We start from the raw sequence: 13434 nt of genomic DNA on the forward strand, positions 1-13434 counted from the left end.
ATGCTGATCTTCTTGTTTTCTTTGCTGTTGACCGGATTGAAAGAAATGTCAGAGGTGGCAATACAGAGCAACATCTGCGGCAGAAAGAATCAGAATATATCATTCTGCTGGGCAGCAAGTACCCGAGAGGTTTGAACGAGATTGAGGAGCTTCATATACACATCGGCTGATGTGGTATTTTACTCAAGTCTGTCCATTCCGTGTCTTCCTCTAGTCTTGAGCATACAGCCATTCATTTCTCTTTTTCTTCCCATTCACTTGATATGTTCTTAACTTACCCTAGATTGACCCCCCCCCGGTCTGTTTGGAGTCTCTGGGTAGGGTTTCCTGTCCCCTTCACAGACTCCAAGCCCCGCACTTATAGCTCGTGCATCTGTTTTTTAGCTTTATTTCTTTTCTTTTTTTAGTTATTTCTGTTGATATGGCATTACACGTTTATGCTCCCTTCTGGGGAGAGTGGACACAGTCTTGTACAATTCGCTTAGAGACTCTGGGGTAGGTTCTGTTCTTATCACAATCTTGACATGGTTCAGAGAACACTTGGCCAGTTAGCATATTATCCCATATGGCAAGTGCTCATATTTCCAAATGGGTTGACCTGTGATTTACATTGGTGAATATAAATGTAACGCACACGTTACTTACTTGTGTAAGAGACATTAGTTAGTGATAGATTCTTTACCTTAGAATATCTCCAGGCATCAGACTGGATCCGGAAAGTTGTCAGCAGTACCCCTGCGTGTCGGTAGGCGTCGTCGGGTGCAGAGGGGCCGAATGTTAGCCAATGGGCCTAAGGGGATCTTCAGTTAGGGACTGCTTACGAGCAGGCCACTCGGGTGTGGGAACAAAGCTCCTGGGGTTAAGATCAGCCCAGCAAGGGCCAACAATCAGCACAGGAGCTGCACCACCAGCGGCACCGGGGCGGCAGGGTGCAGGTTGGCAAGGAGACATCGGGACCTGTGCTTTTCAATGGAGACCTTTAGTTCGACAAAGTTACTGCAGGCTCAGGCAGGGAGGCTTCCTGAAGGCGACCACCGGCTGGAGAGGTAAGTTGGATTCTTGGGAGATACCTGGACACCATCGGTTGGGCCACCCAAGGCCGTGGGGCGTCAGGTCTAGGGGTGTCTTATGGCGTCGGATTTTCTTACCAGCTCCGGTCGCGAGGACTCTTTAGGTTGAGGCTGCAAGAGTCATCTTGAGGGAGGTCGAGAATCACGGGATCCCAGGTCCGGATCGCTGAGGAGACCTCCTCGTGGTGTTGGGCCACATGAACTTGGGCCGTGGTCGTAAGATGCAGAGTGGTGCAGGATTGCGGAGTCGCCGTAATCCGGATTCTGATCTTAGGGACTTTGTTGAGCAAATCCGGTGCTCAAGGGAGAAAGAGTAGGTAAGGTGAGTGCAGGTCAGGTCTTCCGGGTTCTGAGTGGCTGCTAGACACGTCGGGTTGTTCGCTGTAGGAAGGTCAGAGGCGGGACAGGCCGGTAGGGCTGGGGCCAAAGCAGTAGGAGTCCTCTTCTTCCTGGGTCAGCACAGCTCTTCGGTCCTTCTTTCTTCCTCAAATCTGAGGAGGCAAGATTCAGGGTGACCCCTAAAAACTAGATTTAGGGGTGTTAAAAGGGGTGTGCAGATTGGGTCCAATGGGGTGGGTACACCCCCTTTATACCACCCTCCAGTGGGAGCTGGGGCATGAGAATCTCCTTAATTGGCAATGTCCCCTCATCTTCAAGATGGAGGGGACTGAGATGTGTGCTTTACCTCACCTCCCCCACCTGAGGGGTGGAGTTGGCAAAGGTGGGCACAACCCTCTTCCTAGCTTGGTTTTCCCGCCGATTCTTCTGCCCAAAGTGGGCAGCAGAACCCGGTGGGAGCAAGTTGCAGGGGACAGCAAAAGGCAGGGACAGCTTCCACAGGCAGCAGGCCTTTGAAGCTTCCCCTTCCTGGACCCAGCCCATCCTGAGGCAGGGGGCATGACACCAATGCCCAGGATGGGCTTTGTTTCTGGACCCAGAGAGCGAAGGCTCTCTACTCAGGGGGCCAGAAACCTGTCTGGTGGTGGCAAATGGTGGGCAGCCATTCAGGAACCACACCAGGACAGGCCGTTTTTTAGGGGGCAGCTCTAAGATGCCCTGTGAGTGCATCTTACCTTAAATCCCACACAGGCATCAGTGTGGGTTTAATGTGCTGAATAGTATCCTACCAAACTTCCCAGGTTTTCAGTAAAGCCATTATGCAGCTGTGGAGTTCGTAATGACCAACTCCTACATCATATACTCTTTTTGGCTTTACTACACTTACAATGTCTAAGAATTGACTTAGACACTGTAGGGATGCAGGGCTCATGCCACTGTACCCTCAACTGAGGGCTACTGCACTCTGCTAGAGGGGTGGCTTACCTAAGCCTCAGGTAGTGGGTTGTAGGCATGGCACACAGGTATGTGTGCCATGTCGACTCTTTTCTCTGCACCAAAACATGCAGCCCGCAATGGCAGTGTGTGTGTTAAGGTACAGGGCCTCTATGGATGGCACGATAGGTGCTGCCGCCCTTAGAGGCCTTCCCTAGTCACAGTGCCCTTGCCACCCATGGTACCTTTTAGAAGGGGCTTACCTGTGGCCAGAGATGTGCCAATTGTGGGTACGAAGGTACAGTTTTGGGAAAGAACACAGGGCCTGTGAACCTGATTGGCAGGGACCCAGGGCAGATCAAGTGAAGTTGCATCAGATGCTAGGCAAAAATTGGGGGTAACCATGCAAAAAGGGGAGCATTTACCTACACCTGTGAAAAGCAGGGTCCTCACCCAAAAGTAGGGGCAAGCTTCACCATAGGACTTCACTCCTGTATCTCTATAAGGGTACCGGGTGGGCTCAACTGCATGATGAGGATCTTAGGGCTTTTTAAGTTGGTTTGAGGCCATATTAAAAATCATAAAACCAACCCTGGGCTAGCAACTAAAGTATTTTATTCTGGGATGCCCGCACCAGATAAAAAAACTGCAATGAAGTTGATGGACTTCCGCAGTCTTTCTAAATTGTCCACATGTTTTGGAAGACCTGTAAAACTGCCCTATAGGTCAGCAGCCTTAGTCAGACATTTGAAGCTTCTGGCCTACCAAATGTATTTATTCCGATGCTGCATTTGTGATATTGGTACAACGTTGTTGCATGCAACATATCTGTTTCTAAGACACAGAAAACACACAACACAACATGATTTTTTTCCCGAGAGTTGCGATAATAGGTCCCTGCAATTACGGCAGCGAGAATCCAGGGCAAAGAATGACAGTGTTCTCCCTTGAACAATGTTCGACACTCCCCTAATTTCTCAGGATGAGAATAATTAACTTAAGACTTATAACAATATTCTGATGAAATAGGCCTAACAGGCAAGTTAATGTTGGCAGTAGGGTCTGCCAAAACTGGTTCTCCAGCAACATTTCTCCAACTTTCCTACAAGCATTGATTACCATTGGCACTTAGAATATATCACTCTTTTGCTTAGAAAACTGCAAGAGTACAGGGACAAAGTAGTGGCGTCAATTGATGCCAGTTCATGGCCATTAATAAAAGTCTATCATTAGCAAAATATAAACTTTCCCAAGAGAGAAAAAGACAGGCAAATTCTATTCTAGGTAAAGTACAAAAGCCTTTGAATGAAAAAAATATCACTACTGCCAACCTGGAATATAAGATACCATTAATCATCAAAGGAGTACAGTTTGGACACAAGCGAAAAACCAGAGCCAGGGAAAACTTACTGCAAAAAGCAAGTGGCATAGGCCACAGCGAATTAGACTCAAATTGAACATTTTCAATTATGTGATCAATGCTAATGCGATCCATGGCCTATTTCGCATCATACAACTGCACAACTGCCCCACTCGCTGGTCTCCAGATACCCATAGAGAAAACCAAATGTGCTTCATCACCACAAAAAACACTCACATAAGTTTTGAAAAGAAAACCTTAAAAAACATTTTATACAAGATCTGCCACTTGTAAAATAAACCACTTTAATCTGCTAGAGGCCTTAAAATAGCTGTGGACTACTGACACCCAGGTCATAGAACCTTAAGCCATATAGCCTCTTGTCCAAAGGTATTCCCAGTTAGAATACTTATCATACTACAAGTGTTTAAAGACTAACAGATAAAAATATCTTCATATGGAGTGCGTGGCCAGAATTGATATAAGATCTTCTTGCTACACGTTCTTCTGACCTGCAACACCTTCTAGGAGACTGAAGTAAATGGAGGTGCAGGGGAACAAGTGGTTGCAATCCATAGCACATTCAAGTAAACTTCACTTTTACACTCCAAGATAGTTGGTTAACTTACACAGAATCTCCACACACATTTAAGCTACAAAGCAATTTCTTAACAAGCCTTGAAACTGAAAGATGCCTTTGTTAAAGAATGTGGGGCCAGGTGTACGACCTTTTTTTAGGTCTCGCTGAGCCCCAGCGCATGCGCTGGCTCGGGGAGACATTTTGTAGTTGGGATTTTTAAAGTGCTGCCTGTGGCCTAAAGCTTGAGTGCACGTGAGCGTGCACGCGCGCAGCCGCCAATCACTGCTGCGCGCGCACCACTCGCGTGCTTGCCACACAGCGCTCCCGTCCAAGCGATCGCGATCACTTTCCCTTTGATCGCGAGCGCTATTACTTTCGTTTTCACGGCCGCGCGGCCGTTACTTTTACGGCCGCGCGGCCTCTGGGATGCATAGGCCAGAGTTCCCGCTCATCCTCTTTTCCACCCTCCCCCCACCACAGAGCGCTTCTCGCGGCCGCGCTTCCCATTATTTTTTCCCGATGTTCTCCGCTAGCATGTTACCTCTTTGCTCCGTTTCTTGCTTCCTTTGCCTGTTTTCTCTCATCTCTCTTTTTCCTTTACCCTTCTCCTCTCCCGAGTTTTTTTCCCTCTCTCTCTCCGCTACTCTCACGGTGTCCCTCTTCTCTCTCCAGTGCCATTATCCCTCAGTGATTCCTTAGACTCTCCTGCCTCCCCCCTCCCCATCACATTCACTCTATTCAGTGCGCGCGCGGCCCATTATTTTTTCCCGATGTTCTCCACTAGCATGTTACCTCTTTGCTCCGTTTCTTGCTACCTTTGCCAGTTTTCTCTTTTCTCTCTCCTCTCTTTTTCCTTTCCCTTCTCCTGAGTTTTTTTCCCTCTCTCTCTCTCCGCTGCTCTAACGGTATCCCTCTTCTCTCTCCACTGTCATTATCCCTCAGTGATTCCTTAGACTCTCCAGTCCCCCCCCCCCCATCACATTCACACTCTATTCTGTGCGCTCGCCCCCCTTCTTACTGGGAGCACTGATTAGCCGAGCCTGGCGGGCCTCTCCCAAAGTGCTGCCGTCAAGGTCTGTTCAGACTTGTTAGGTCAGTGGGGCTTGGGGAGAATCAATACCTGGGTGTCTACAAGTTGTTATAGCTGTATAGGATCAGCCTTAATTGGGCAATTCAAAACTGTTGGGACACACTTGCACCTTTTTGCATTTTCATGCAGGCGATTGTTCACATTGGGACGTTTTTGTCTGGATTGCACATGCAGGGCAATATTTTACGCGATTATTCGATGATTTATAATCTTTTGTGTTTTCCATCTGGGATGTCTCTTATGCTTGTGATGATTTTCAAGAGTGGTCTTTTATTTGCGACTGAAAACCCTTACGGGAAATATTTTTTGTTGGTCTGATTACCTACTTGGTAAGTCAATAGCTTATAAAACACCTTTCATACAGAGGTCATTAATTCAGGCTCCTATATTTACAATGACATATTGGAACTAATCCTAGTGAAGTGACACACACACAGACACACACCCAAGGGTAGACACGTGTGCACAGTGATCGGAAGCCATACAAATTGTAGACGTGCGGCGTGCAAACGCAGATAGCCCAACACACAGTAGAAACTCACACAGCAACAGCCCTTTCCCAGCCGCCGGCGCCCACACACAAAGGATCCTTCTTCTCACACGCCCGGATAGCACGCTAAAGAATTATTCTGCTTTGCTCTCATTTCGCAAGCCCCTAACCGACAGTGTAATTGGCGCTCAGCAGGACACCAAGGAGGCCGGTTACTCAATACTCTGCGTTCCGGGGCCCAAGCCGTGCAGCCCCTTTTCTCTCATGGCTTCTACTATTGTCAGGAGTGGGGGGTCACAGTGAGCCCAGGAAGCCCTACAAGCACTGGGGAGCCGGGCCTCTCTGCCTGACTACAATGACGAGTGCTCCAGTCTGCTCCCAGGATACTCACAGCAAAAACCAGACAGGGGCGTTCAGTATCAGTAAGGAATTCTACACGTTTCAAGTGCTTCCTTGTCCTTTGAGCGCTAACTTGCTGTACATAGCCCCCTCCCAACTCAATCTTGCCAAACAGCACCATTTTAGGCCATCTTAATGAATATTCTGCAGAACAAGACAAGTACTGATGGAAAATGACCACTGCATGCTTTTTAACGGTCTGGCCCATTCAGGCTCTAGATACAGCAAGCATTGGCATAGCCAGTAGGTCTCGCCTTTGGGACCTTACAAGTGTTTAGCCATGCAACAGTTTGTTGTTGCACCAAGGATATTGTGCTGCATAACTAAATACTTATAAGGTCCCAAAAGCGAGACCTATTGGCTATGCCAATGCTTGTTTGCGGCTGCAAACGGGAGATCCTCTCGTTTGCGACCGCAAAAAAGGGTAATGACATGTATAAATGCTATTTTGTGAGTCACTGACTCGCAAAATAGCATTTGCAACTCCCGCTATTAGGAAGGGGCGTCCCTTCCTAATAGAGAGTCACCATGCCATGTACAATTGTTTTGCGACAGCATTTGAGGTCGCAAAACACTTGAAGTAGATGGTAAACTGCAAGTAGGTGGTAAACCACTCGCAAACGGGACCCCTTCCCCTTTGTGAGTATGTGAGAAAGGGACCCAGGGACCACTGCCTGCCCTTCTAGCCATTCCTAATGGGGTTGCAAATTGCGACAGCCTTATCAATATTCATGAGGCATGCAATTTGCGACTCTATTAGGAATCGCTAACAGTGTCTGAGACACTGATATACATCCCAATTCTGAGTCGCAAATGTGACGCAAATTGCGAGTCGCGAGAAGCAAATTGGGGGGTCGTACATCTGGCTCCTGGTGTGGTTTACTTCTATAGAGGGAAGACTAAATGTGACCATCAGTTGCTTGACAATGTTTTGTGGTAGAACAACAATATATTTAAAAATTGCTTGAGGGGAAAAAAAATACTAACATGATTGTCTCAAATTATGCAGTTTTAATGAATTGCGTGGAGTGCGGTTTGTAGTCACAGACATATTTGCATTCATATATATCTTGATGAACAGTCAACTGGATGTAACAAACAGCAACATTGAAAATAATGTTAGGAAGCATGACTTGGACATGCTTTCTCTTTAGGAGCAATGCTAGGCCCAGACATCTATGCTGGGCCACAACAGATGCAACATATCTTGCAACGCTAATGGGAGCCTAAATAGGTAATTAGTGTGCCTTCACCCGACATTTGTTCATTAAAATATCATCTTTAAACCAATCGAACAATGCATTCATGGTACCTTGCTCACTGCCATTAATGGAAATGTTGAGGTTGACATAAGCACAAGCAGGAGCAACGATACATTTCCCAGAAGTTGATACACCTTTCACAAGCGTGATTTCCAGTTCTGATCCTTTCAGCTAAAAAGAGAATGTAATTTAAATAAGTTATTGCTTAGAACCCAAACGCATTTTTTAGACAAATCATACAAATTCAGATAGTACTTCAAGAACAAGAAATTCACATTGCACTCAACTCAATTCTTTAAAGATTTAACAGCTTACTCAATTGTCTAGTATTGGTATTATGGTAAAAGCCAACAAGACAGATAATTTTTCTTGTCCTCTCATTTGGGAACATTATGATGCAAACAGTCACAGCATTTAAAACGGGCGTAATGCAATGGCTCACACAACCAAACTACATGTATTTGTAATATAGAGAACTATTGGGATAGTAAAAACTAAGATGTCTGTTAATTTAATTCACATTCTTGAGTTACTAAACAGGAGATTATGTACTCAAGTAATATATAAATGCAGAAATCTGCATAGGTGTCTGTCACTTCTGAAAAGGTTAAACTCAGCGATGTCCATTGTTTACCAAAATCTTATCATACATTCGGTACACTGACGCTTTTTGTGGGTCAAGATCCGTATAAAGGCCTCTATGCTGGACTACAAAACAATTACAAGGAACATATCCACACATACGCATTGAAATTATCCCAAAATTAAAGATCATATTCGCAGGGCTACCATCAAGCCCCATTTGTTCCCGAACCATAGAAAATATCCCCAAATTAGAGATCATAATCTCAGGCAAGACCTAAACATGCCTTCAATGGAGCCCCAGTTTTTCCCAAACTGCGCTAAGGCCCACTGACTCTGCAGTAATCCTAAATTTGGGAGAGTTTGACTAATGAGAGGAGATCTGTCTGTTGACCTGAACCTATGTATCAAGAGTGCATCCAGTTAGCCATCGCAACACTGCCATACTTCGTCTGCTGTTTTGTCCTACTTACCTGCAGTGGGAGGAGGAGGTTTTGCATTATTAAGAGGTCAGCATAGAAAACGAACCCCATGAAGGACTACATCGGAGTTAATATATTTGTCCAATATAGCTACTGTGTAGGCCAGTCCTGTGGCAGCATGGTATGGAAGCCATTTGTTCAAAGATACTTAATGATCTGATAAGAACTTTGTCATCCCTCACGTCAATGTTTCAATCTATCAAATGTAATTTTGAACTCATTAGATCTTGGCTTTCGTAGAAGGAGGAAGAACCACAACTCACTTATGAATAAGATGTGTTTTCAAGACCCCGAGACACATTCAAACAGTTCGGTGATTATTTTACAAGTCTTTGTTTAAAATGACCCTTAATGAAAGATGACCCAATACAGCCTAGTAAGACTCACGAAAAGCTTCAGTAAATAGAAGGAGTGGCCAAAATTAGTGGAAATATGCTTCAGGATTTTGGTTAGCCTGTTTATTCTAGTCTCTTTGGTCTGTACATTTTGATCGAAGGCCTCAGCCGCTTTTCATCACCATCTTGGAGAATGTGGACAAGATGTCTATGGCTGCCTTACACGGAAGGATATTTTATGGCGCTATCAAATTTCCTGCATCCGGGTACATAAGAGAACCTGTTAAAATATGATTAAATCCCTTCAAAGAAGTTAGTATGCTGCATTTATTTTCTTAGAATCTGAACTCCTTTATGTCAATAAAGAGACATGGACTGTCTTAGAAGGTACAAAAAGCAGACTTTTAGTTGGCTCCAAAAATAGCACTTGTTGTGCTGTGTAATGCAGCATATGTCATGGTTCCACAAACGTGTTGGTGTCAAAGATTACACTAGGAAGGATGCTGAAGATGGAGTCTAAAATTAATCTGAAATCCGAGTCGACAAATTTGGATTCTGTGACGCATGTGCTACATCACGTGGCTGTGGGGAAGTGGCCAACTCTCACTCTGTTAAATCAATGGCAAGCGTGAAAAAGAATGGAATTTGTGAATAATGGTGACCCATCCATGGGCCTTGTTTTACACTTGCAGTGAAGCAAGCCAAGAGGTTATACTGCTAGAGTCACATTTGGGCAGTTGCACAGTAGAATTGTAAAAAACATAATTCAAGAAAAAGTGTGGCACAAATGAATATTTCTAGATCGGGATTCTGCAGTGAATGGCTGCCGTAGAAAAACTTTACAAACCATTGCAGACTGGGTTTTGGTTGTCAGCACAATATCAGACAGCCCTTACTTTTTGTTTAATGCATAGATTGGGAGCCACAGATTGGTTGGCGCACGCACATTACACAAGCATTTACTTAAACTGTTTTCTATTTTGGGGATTTTCTATCTGCCACGTAGTGGCTCATAATGAGACTGTACACGTCAGAATGACCTTCCAAGGGTCATATATTTTAGCTTTTTGAGGGACCAGCTAACCACACTATAGCTGAAGGGAATGTGAAATGGTTGCTTGATGGCTGGGGGTACAAGAAACTTGGGGCTAAAGAATCTCAAGCATAAAAAATGCTACATTTATCTGTAGAGAACACATCAGCATTGGTTAAACATGAAAAACAATCTTTAACCCATCAGCATTATTAGGGACATCTTAAGAGGTAGATACAGGCACTCTGACAGTTTTATATGCCCTCCTAGTACAATTCCTTCCCATTTATAGAGTATTACTTTATTTACTAGGTATTCCTTCGTACCACTGCAGTGACCAGAGAAACAAGTTAGAAACAAGAACACTTTCTAAGGAACCACGTTAAACCAGAAACAAAAACACCTGCTTAAGAACTGGTTATTTTGTAAGAAGCGAACCAGAACATAACAAACACAAGATAGATTTTACATACAATTAGAAAATTGGAATGTTGAGCACTCCATTGAAGACAATGGAGGGCTCCGGGCTTCTACTGGCTGGTAGAAGCTGGTAGAGCAACATTCCAACGGTTTTTTAATTTCACCGCTGTTGCTGTGAACAAAGGCCTCTCGGAGCCTGAGTGGATTTAAATCCTGTCGTGTTCCAAGAGGACTTTGTATTTTTACAAATTAGAACATTCTAATAGACTTAGAGTCCTCCGTAGAGAGACATTAAAGGCCCACTCCCTTGTTAAAGGCCCTGGCCTTCGACTCAGGCCTTTACCGCTGGAGGGCCTTTAATGGCCGGTAGAGCCTGCTACGGAGGGCTCTAAGCCTATAGTAGTAATCAGTTCTCGGGGCATAACTCAAAAGAAAAAACGTTATAGATGCATAGTTACATTTTAAGAGACAATTTTCTAGATAATCAGTTTGTCAAGTTATATTTCGGCTCACAACAATAGATGAGAAAAAGTAATCAATAGGGAAGACTTCAAAAATAAACATTTATAACAAATCCATAAAAAGCAAGTTTAAAGTATAACGTTGTTCTTACCACAGTATTAGATTCACTTCTGCTGCTATTCCCACATAGTTCTAAATTACTATAGTAAGTTAGATATCATAATTTGCTATTTCTACATGTCTGGGATACAAAATTGGTTTCTATTTGCTTTGAGTTCACTGAGTTTTTTTCAATTAAAAAGCAAGTCCAAAACAAACATAACCTAATACAAAATGTATCTTTGAAACAGAACCCAAACCGCAATCATTGTTCAGATTTTAGCAAACTTATCCCTAAACCACTGCATTAGAAAATCCCATTCCTGCAGAGAGGAGGAGAAAGGGGATTTAGAAAGAACAACATAATTAACTTACACATCTTTTTACCACAGTTCATAGCCCCCTTGTTGTGAAATTAATGTCACCTATGCTGAGAGAGTATAGCTTGTCAGTTTACGGCAAGAACAAGAAGGATAACACTTAAAACAAGAAGGATTGCCTTGAGAAGTTTGTTGCCCTTACTTGGGTCTTCTCTTGTATGATCACGTTGGAGGAGCTCGGGACTGGATACAACTTCAGAGGGGATTTGATCGTTGCAAAAATGAAATCTGTGTGACCCTTGATAACCGAGTCTAAATAGTCTCCATCAGACTGGCATCTGTAATACACGGAAATCTCATCTGTAGGAACCAGATTGCCCTGGAAGTCAATAAATGAACAGAAATTCACCTAATATTATACAGTAAATGTACAAATTATAAATCAAGTATTTAAAGTGATTTAAAAATAAAATGAGAGAAGAAAACATTTTTAGGACATCTATCTTAAAGCTTTTATGTGGCTTTCAACTCATAACTGTTATCAGGTTGTGGTAGAATACAGTGAAAATGGGCACCCATATGTGAAGAAATAAAAATCACCCACAAATGCCTATAGCGACGAGTAACCACATGTGCATTTAGGCAAAGATACGAAAGTACTGACTGATAATAACATGCACTACTCTGAGTACATAATCACTTTTCTGTAACAAAACAGAGATCTTCAAACTGTTGTCGCGGGCACTAGGGAGCATGAGGGGATATATGGGAATTTAACCTGCACAAGTGTTCATGAAAAACAACAGTGTTTCGGTAAAACAGCTTGAAAAACACTTCTAAAAAGGTAAAAGTAACATTATTATGTTTAAACTCTGTATTGTCATTGTAAGAAAATAAAAGTGAACATTGAAAATAAATATTCTTGGGAGATAGTCCAAACTTTAGACAGCTGGGCTCACTGGTTAGAAGTGTTTTACATTTCAGTGAGTATTTGTGAGGGGGAAAATTCAATACAGTAAATTATTTAGGATTACTCAATTTCAATTTTTGCCTATGTTTATTATTTTATTTGTGTATTTGAAGAGTTTGTTGGGGTAGTATTAAACGTAGATATTGAGTAGGGTAATTAGACTAACTGGATGTGCAGATTCGAAAACTGGTACTTTTTAGACACTAACCTTTATTAAAGAGCTTAGATGAAAGCCATCCTGAACAGTTATGTTTAAAAATAAATAAATAAATAATAGAACTGGTTTGGTTCTGTACTGAGGCTGGAAATTAGACTGTTTCAAAGTTTGCTTCTCTGAGACTTCCTCCGTATTTCAGTCATTGGAATCCTTTCTTAAGGGATCTGGTTGGAGTTAGCTGATCCTTGTCTGAGGTGTACTAAGGGGTAAGTTGTATTTCTTTTTATTCAAAAACACCACAAACCTTTGCCTAGAAGGCTTTGTAAGGGTGTGCATACAATTTTAATTTTAGTTCTGCACTCAGCGAGTCAGTGAAATACTTACAATGTCTGTTTTAATTGCTGGACATGAGACCAAATGAAACAAAGTATAGCAGCCTGATTTTGCATTCACTGTAGCCTGGGTAAATTTATTTGGGAAAGCAGTGTACATGGAGAAGAGGGAAGACTTTGTGCAAGATGCATGTAGCGACTGACTATTTTACTACTGCCTTTACCTGAAAGGAAAAGGTTAGACCCATGTCAATGGAGAAGCCAAGGTTTTGGACTTCCTAAGGATGTTCAGAGGCTTTACAAGAACAGTGGGCCATTCGAATGGGCGGGTAGTTGGATTGGCCCCACTTCCTGTAGGATTCAAGTCTTGGTTTTATTAAAGAAGAGGCAGCTGTTTTTCCAGCCAATGCTATTTATGATTAAGACATTTTATTAATCACTGATGGAATACACACAGTCATTCTCTAACCTGGTGAGAATTTAAGAGACATTTGTGTACTTTTGGAGATGGAGCTGGTAATTTGCGAAGGCTTGTATTAATGTAGGCATATAAACATTTAACAGCATAGGAGAACAAGAAGAACACTATTGTAAGTAGCAATACAAGGTGGGGATTGTGAAAACCAAGGAGCTACCATGCACAACTTCACTAGAAACTGTGGAAAAAGTGGATGCACTACCAGTTGAAAAAGGTAACTACAGCCCAATTTAAGTCGTTA

At 43.2% G+C, this 13434-nt stretch overlaps 1 protein-coding gene across 1 annotated transcript in view; it reads right to left on the reverse strand.

The window, feature by feature from the left end:
* IARS1 (isoleucyl-tRNA synthetase 1) overlaps positions 1-13434 on the reverse strand; it is a 645156-nt gene that overhangs the window by 129503 nt on the left and 502219 nt on the right. The window contains exons 29-30 of the mRNA XM_085624880.1: positions 11459-11635; positions 7574-7694 (exon numbers count right to left, since the gene is read on the reverse strand). Of these exons, the coding sequence (XP_085481006.1) occupies positions 7574-7694; positions 11459-11635 (298 nt within the window). The remainder of the gene's footprint in view (positions 1-7573; positions 7695-11458; positions 11636-13434) is intronic.

The sequence above is a fragment of the Triturus cristatus genome, chromosome 9 (assembly GCF_964204655.1).
Source record: "Triturus cristatus chromosome 9, aTriCri1.1, whole genome shotgun sequence".
NCBI lineage: Eukaryota > Metazoa > Chordata > Amphibia > Caudata > Salamandridae > Triturus > Triturus cristatus.